The 7912-nt window shown below is 38.2% G+C and overlaps 1 protein-coding gene across 1 annotated transcript; it reads left to right on the forward strand.

Moving 5' to 3' along the window:
• LOC134843595 (cytochrome P450 3A24-like) lies at nucleotides 1-1931 on the forward strand. Its single transcript, XM_063859745.1, has 2 exons — nucleotides 1-856; nucleotides 1507-1931. The coding sequence occupies exons 1-2, from the start codon at nucleotides 766-768 to the stop codon at nucleotides 1830-1832; spliced, it is 417 nt and encodes a 138-aa protein (XP_063715815.1). The 5' UTR covers nucleotides 1-765; the 3' UTR covers nucleotides 1833-1931.
• The last annotated feature ends 5981 nt before the right edge of the window (nucleotides 1932-7912 follow it).

Below are 7912 nucleotides of genomic sequence, written 5' to 3' on the forward strand. Positions count from 1 at the left end.
GTCAGTTATGCCTAAAATATAGTTTTACATCAGACATTTTTATCACCCCACGCAGAAAACCTAATTTGAAAAAAAGCTTATCTTGTAGTTTTTTAAAGACTATGGTCGGAATATTCTGCGCTACTTCCACAGTAATCGGCAATCCTTGTTTTTTCTAGTTTTGGTTATTGTTTTTTTGTTTTTGCGTTTGCGGCAATAATCTAAACTATGCTTACAAATCTGATAGAACAAGAAAAAAGGCTCAGGATTTTTTCACAAACTATATTTACCCTCTGGTGCTTGTTATTACAGCAAGGGTTCGAATATTTTTTATCAATCTTGAAATATCGAGCTTTTACAATGTAGCTTTGATTATTGGGATTTTTCAGTAGCCTAATAACTTCCCGCTTTGGAATATAAATAACACTCATGGAAAACGGTGGCATTGCCGGATAGCCTAAAAGAAAGTCCGTTCCCAGATAGCCATTACAGGTCGGGTTGTGCTTGGTCTCTATTTATGCGGCAATGAATTTTCGGTTGAAAGCTGTAAGCATTATAGATTAGGGCGTTGCTGGTCATGCAGTTTGTGTGTAGGGTTTGCATTGCTGGTTTAATTTTTCCGCTTTTGGTAAACAGCTTGAGTTTACATATTGTGAACTTTTTGGGTTATCCGGGAACAAAAAGTCTTTTCGGCTCTCCGGCAATGCGGCTCCCTGTGAAACACCTGAATGATTGATACGCAGTTTGCTGAATGATTTTTGTGATTGTGTCGCAGAGAACTTTGTGATGGAGACTCTAAGACTGAGGTCTGTGTTCAGGACGCAAAGGGAAGCCATATCAGACACCACAATCGGACCAGGCATCAAAATCAAAAAAGGTAACTCGGCCGAAAGCTACCGAATTTATTTGAAACTGAAACAGTTTAAATTGATCTATCTAAAAACTTAAACGTTCAAGATTGATAAGGATAATTCATAAAAAAGGGAATGCAAAACAGGCAACTTTTCGAACAAAATTCTACGAATAACACAGTGCTGATTTAAATTATCCGGAAAAAACTAACAAAATTTGAAATTTAAAACGCGTTTCTCTCAAATTGAATCATTACAGTTAAAGTTAGGAGTTTCGGGAAAAAATCACAATATATTCATTCTGGTAAAATTCTCAGCAACTTTTGTTCCCTTCACTTTTTGTCTAATCTTGACCCAATTTGAGAAAAACGCGTTTAAAATTTACAATTTTATTCGTTGAGTCCGGTTAATTTAAATCAGCAATAAATGCATATTCGATATGATCGATAAAACATTTTTATGTTTGTTTCGTAGCATTCGCGCAATTAGTGACTATTCAAAAGAGCAAAAAAGAACTCTGACATCCAAAATAAGTTTAAAAAATTGAAACAACAACGATTATGTTATTGGTGAGACCGCGGAATTCAATGTGAACTTTGTTAAAGAGATTTATCCAGTTGCAAGAAAAAAGTTGGTCCGGATAACTTAAATCAGCAGCACTGGATTTTTATTTCAGGTTATGCAGTTGAAGTAGCAGTGAATGTAATTCATCGGGATCCAAAGATTTGGGGAGATCCGGAGACCTTCAGACCCAGTCGGTTCAACCCGGAGGAGGCCAAGACCCGCTCACCCTACGCTTTCAACGCATTCGGAATTGGACCGAGAAACTGCATCGGAATGCGACTGGCTCTGTTTGAAGTGAAAATGGCATTCGTCAAGATCCTCTCTAGGTTTCAACTATCGATGGGGAAGGATACCCCAACCGAAGTGACAGAGTTCATGAAGTCTGGTTTCTATGATCCAGTGAAGCCACTGTTTCTTAAAGTATCCAAACGGGAATAAAAAGATTGAAAACTGGTCAAAGAACTAAACAACTTATTTAGACTATAATAGTTTCTAATATTTCTATTTCCCCTTGAATATTTAATGCTAGCTCAATAATCAACCCATTTTCTATTAGTTGTTAAATGATACCTGTTATTGTAATTTTTGTGGTTGTCCAAACTATTATAAGAATCCATTTAAAATCCAATTTGATATGAATCAATATAAGTATACCGTGTCGAAGATTTTTTTTGGAAGTGAATGGTAGCTTAATTCGAGGAAAAAAAACATAAATTAACTCTTACAAAAACCGCGAAAGTTTTTCTGCCAATCTCGCAACAAAAAGCGTAAAAAATTTTCATCCAATTAAAACTAAGAATAAGGAAATTATTTTTCGAACTTGCAAAATTTGACTTATATTGAAAATTGAAAATAGGGTTAAAAATGAAGCTGAAAAACCGCTAAGTAAAATGATCAAACCAATCACTAGTGACAATGATAAATGACGTCTTGCCAGAAACAGTTGAACTCAAATTACGATTTTTTCTCTGTTATAGTCAACATTGCAACATTGTGTCGACGTTCTCTATCTTTTAGAGTTCAATTTAATACTATTGGCACAATCCCCCGTTTCTGTCATGGAGTGAGATCACAAACAAAAGTAACTGAGCTGACAACAAACATTTGCTGCATCAAAAAGTAGTATGGTGTTCGTTTCCGGTTTCTCAAACTCGTTCCTGAAGCCGTGAATAGCATATTCGATTCCAAACTTCTGGCCTAAGCAGAGTTGTTAATTTTTTCCGAAATTGTTAAGGTTTGATTTTATACATTGGACGATTGTTTTGCCAAATATTTGCCTCAGAACCTCGCCTATAACAAAAAGCCTTAACCCTGGATTTTCGACCTATTACGATTTTTACGAGATCAGACGACACGATATCAGACGACTCGAGTTGTACGCCGTTAGGTTTTCATGGGGGAGGACTTTACTTGCTTTTGTACAGGATAGCTTGCAATAATTTTTTTGCGAATCTCAATGGATGTCTGGTTGAAGTGAGTTAATATCCTTCTCGATTCGCACGCATCTAGACCTGAGAGACCGTGGCTTCCGTGCGTTTTCAGGGTTGCTTTTCGAACTGTCTTGGCGTGAGTTTGTTCGAAAATAGAGGGTTAGTTTGCATTGTGTCATCGATTACTTCAGTTGTATAGTAAGTTTTTGTTGCAGGTTATAGTGAGGTGTTTTTTTTTCTTCAGGATACTAAGGACTCCGTTTCTTCAATGACTTTGTTAGGGGGAAGTTCTCCTTTTGTTTTCTTGTCTGAAAGGCAGTCATTGGCGGCAGCTACTTTGCCTGCACTTATTAGTTTATCGAAATGTTTAACTTCCCGGTTTACTTCGCACTTCTTCTATTTTTAATGTCAAATTTGGAGAGGTTTCGCTTCAGTGAAAGTTTCGTCTAGTAGGCCCTTTCCGTAACATTTGCCCAGAAATTACACAGTGACGGAGCTTGGAAAAAGTCTTTTTTGACGACTGACTGACGTCTGTTACTGTAATCCCAATCGTGTTTAACCGTTTTCACCTAGCCAGTTGTTGTTTTTTCTGGTCTGTTAAGAGCTAAATACTATAACACCATTTTTAGGCTATCAGAAAAACGACTTTCGATCAGCTCTGGTCTGCATACGATCTTAATTTCGTAGTTGGTTTTCAAACCCCCAGACAATAAGATTAGTTTTGAAAACACGGCTTAGGACAAAAATTAGTATTTCTTAGTGACAGTTTCAAACCAGTTCCATTAGAGATGGATTGAGGCTTTCCTCGCCTCTAACTGCTTATGCTAGAAAACACTGAATTTAAATCGGGTTAAATTCATGTCGTGCAGGGCATTATAGCAGCTAAAATTATAGTGGAAGTTCGCTGACAAATTTTTCGACCTCTAATTTTGACCTCTCTCAGAGATAACGTTGTTATCTTCCAATTTCTGTTGCACAGGAGGTTCAGATCCTGTCTCAAATGTCCAACTGGAATTTCCTTTTCCACTTTTTTCATCTGTCTTCTCGCACGACTGATTGTCGTCTTGCAATCGGCTGTTGTATTTGGAAATTTCTAGTAAAAAAAATCCGTTTTTGGTATTTCCCAGATATGTTCCAATCCAAAAAGAAATTTTAAAAATTCAAATTTCTGGAGTTTTTGTATCCTAATTTTTACGTTAATTGCGACAATAGCGTCTTTATCGTTGCTTTCAGCGTGCGTCGGAAGGTTCTACTGAGACATCCGGGGCAATCCGGCTGAGAGTTTTGAAAAATGATCCATTTTTTTCTGATTTAATTTTAGGAAGCAGCAGATGTGGGGAATCATTGCTGCTTTTTTTGAGAAGCTGGGATATGGTGTTTCTTTTACGAATGACAACAGCTGCTGGCAACAGCTGCATCGGGATGTTCTACTGGTCCATCCCGGGAAATCCGGCTAAGAGTTTGAGATTGGATCCGTTTCCAAACTGGTCTATCCCGCTGAGAGTTATGGAAGGCGATCCGTTTGTTTTTGATTCAAAATTAAGGAAAAACAGATGAGGGGGAATTATCCTGCTTTCATTGCGAGGTTTGAAACTGGTTTTTTTTTTTACAAATGACAACAGCTGCCGGCAACAGCTGCGACAGGAGGTTCTACTGGGCCAACCGGGCAAATCCAGCTGAGAGTTTTGAAATTCGATCCGTTTCCAGACTGGGCCATCCGGCTGAGATTTTTGGAAGTGGATCCGTTTGTTTCTGATTTAAAATTGTTGAGCAGCAGATGTGGGAATCAATGCTGTTTTCTTTGCAACGTTAGAAAATGGTGTTTCTTTGGCTAACGACAACAGCTGCTGGTTCTGCAATTCTATGAATTGGAAACCAGGCTTGTTTTTGCTTAGAACTATGAAGAGCGGTTTCCAGTTAACGACAAATTTATCTATGTCGCTTATTCAAATGTAAACTATTAGTCGAAAAATTTCCAGGGGTCAGATGGGACTGTAGTGGTTGCTGGGGGCAATATATTAGATTGTGTTTTGTTGGGCAGTTTGATGATTTCGGTTGTTGGTTGCCGGTGATGCTTCTTCTGGAGTTGTAATGGAGGCTAAGCGAGGAGGGTAAAAGTAACACTTGCCCGGAAGTACATACCGAAGAAAACTAAAGCTACCGAATGAAAAAGAAACGACTGGCTAGCGTCTGAGCACAGCTTTACATGCTTTTTACCTTCTCTACCAAAGCCAGTTCTATATGTGGTTCATTAACATTGGGTCGATAAAGTCGTTACTATTTTGGGCTATCGGCCAGAAGGCGCAAATTGACCCGGTTATATGCAAAAACAATAAGCTCATGGCTGGGTCTCAGCATACCCAGACTATGAGGTCACTCCTAAAAACAGGGCTACTACTTAATTATCATAATACTAATAATTTCGTTCAGTAGATAAAAGTCGTTATGTCCATCGGAGATAGGTCAACCTCTTGCCTCAATTCCTAGCTTCTCATACTCTGAAAATGAATTGGCTGTTAATTAAATTCATCTCAGGACATACCAGGAAGCTAAAAATTGTTCGATATATAGTTTCTGTCTCTTCTCGAGACCCCCTTCCGAAATCATGAATCCGGACGAAAAGCGGTCTTGTCGTCCTTCTTGAAGGGTAGTAAAATCCTCCCGATACCCCTCCGGATTCTCGGGATTTGCTTGGTAACGATTTTAGCTGCACAATCGTTACAATTTGGAATGTTCTTGCAACAATATTACCGATCGTAATTCTAATTCTTGTCATAGATTTCTGTATTCGTGAAAATAAAATTGTCATGTGTCTGTAAAATCTAATTTTTAAAATTTCACATATCATTTAAAACCGACTTCTCCCAATTCGATCAGTTTATCAAATAAGACCGTTAATACTCTGAAACAACTAATCCTCCCACTAAACTGTTTCAATGAAGTTTCGATTTCGTCATGCATTTTGACCGCCATTCTGCTCGAATGTCACATAATCCCCGGACAGCCCGGTCAATTCCTCAGTGAAAATCATTAAAATGGTGCAGTGCCATCAAACAAAACTTACAAAGGGCATGAAAAAAATGTTATCTACCTCATAACGACTCACTGCAAATGACTAATGGTATCATAAAACACTGTTAAAGCTTTCCAGCTTTCTTAAATAATCTGCTTTTTGAGGACATGACTCAAAACAAAACATCTTTTAGTGCCATTGTCTCGATTTAAAACTTCTTCTTTGAGGTTTGAAAAGTGTTGGGCCGCCAGACAGACCTGCCAACTATCAAACTATAGTTTTTCTATTTTGCTTCCTCTCTTTGGATTTCTAGTTGTAATCGGCCCTGAATATTAAAATTAAGAAACTTGATGGTTAGAAGGAGCAATGAACTATTCTCCTTCTTCAAGAGATTACTCAAGTCTTTCATGTCACCACAAAATGAATAATATCTTACAGTCTTAATTGATTAAAAACGATCATGCAGGCTGGTATTTTTAATACAATTTGCACTCAAGCCTCTCTTAATAAATAGTAAATGTCTCTAAAGACACTAACTAAAAATACCCTGAAAATTTGTAAGTGCAACAAATTCTTAAACTCAAAAAAATCAACTAAAACTTTTTCTTTCATTCAGTTTCAATTCCAAGTTTAGTTGCGTTTTTCTTTTAAATTTTTCTTGCATAAAAACAATTCTGAGTGTCAATTTCTTCTTCTTAGTTACTTTTTCAATAATTTCTTTCTTTTGGGTTCCGTCGTTCAGAAGTTCTAAAACTTGTAAATTCTTCTAATCATTCTCCTTTTTGGATCTTGCTTTTCGGCTTTTTGTCATTGCTCCATCTCCTCATTCTGTAACATTGACTCCTTATTCTGAGTTTTAGTGTCTTTCAACTCATCGGTGGCCATTCTAACGCTCTTGGAGGATGTCCTCCAACACCTCTTCTCTTTTATCCTTTGCTTTCAACAAGGTAGAGGGTCTAAACTAGTTTCTTTATTCCTGCAGAAGCTGTTGTGGAAGCACAACGTCACATTCCTCTCCAGATCATCCTTCAACATCTCTTCTCTTTTTCTTCTACCGTCACAATCACTCACTCTCGACGTTCTCTTCACTGCGGTGTCCACTGCATTCCGATGCGTTACAAAAGCTCGCTTCAAAGCTTCTGATCCTATGTCCATCTGGTACGAACTGTACACTCTGATGTGCTTTGACATCTGCTTCTTGGCCTACTCGTACCACCATGCAATCATGTTTGCTCTGAATCATGACATCTGTCGTCTTCAGGTCCATACTTTCTTCACTTCCATCGGAATGTTCAAGACTTTCCACATTGTCTCAAAAAGAGGTCCATACTTTCTTCACTTCCATCGGAATGTTCAAGACTTTCCACATTGTCTCAAAAAGGTCTAAATCTTTTGGACAATTACTTTCCTCTAACTGTTCTTTGGTTGGTGCTTCTTGTCAATTGTCCGATTTCACATGAGCTTGCAGCCATTGATGCGCCATCATAACTGGTAAACCCAAGGAGAGCAGCTCTCCGGAGTCCCACATCAACACCAGAATACTTTGCCCGGGATACTACCACGTTTGTAGCAAACAATGGCATGGGAACTCATCATGTGTCAACATGATGCTCCTCCAATTTTGTTTCCCCGAAGCTTGCAATAGTGCTTCAACTTCCATCTTTATCAATAATCGCCATCATTTTCGTCTACTGCATTATAATTTGTGGCTGATGAGCCTCTCTGTTTGTGGCTTTCAAAATCATTGAATTTCTCACTAGTATAACCCATGAACTTCTTTCGCAGTATCGGTTCTAACTCTTCTAACTCTTCTTTGGCAATTCCAGGAACTGCGGCAAATGTCCTACATAGCAACTCAAAAAAATTTTCCGACATTCTCGCAAGTCTCACAAATTTTAGTGCTGAGAAAGCTTGATCCAAGATCGTCCTTGTACTCATTACATCCACTGCTACGAAGTGTACTGGGTATCGGCTTTTGCGATAGGTTTCACTCTGCCTGACGTTTATTTCCACTTCTATTGCTTCTCTCCGTTTTTCAAGATGCTTCTGTTTGTTTTATAACACTCCCGGAAACA

The sequence above is a fragment of the Symsagittifera roscoffensis genome, chromosome 4 (assembly GCF_963678635.1).
Source record: "Symsagittifera roscoffensis chromosome 4, txSymRosc1.1, whole genome shotgun sequence".
NCBI lineage: Eukaryota > Metazoa > Xenacoelomorpha > Acoela > Convolutidae > Symsagittifera > Symsagittifera roscoffensis.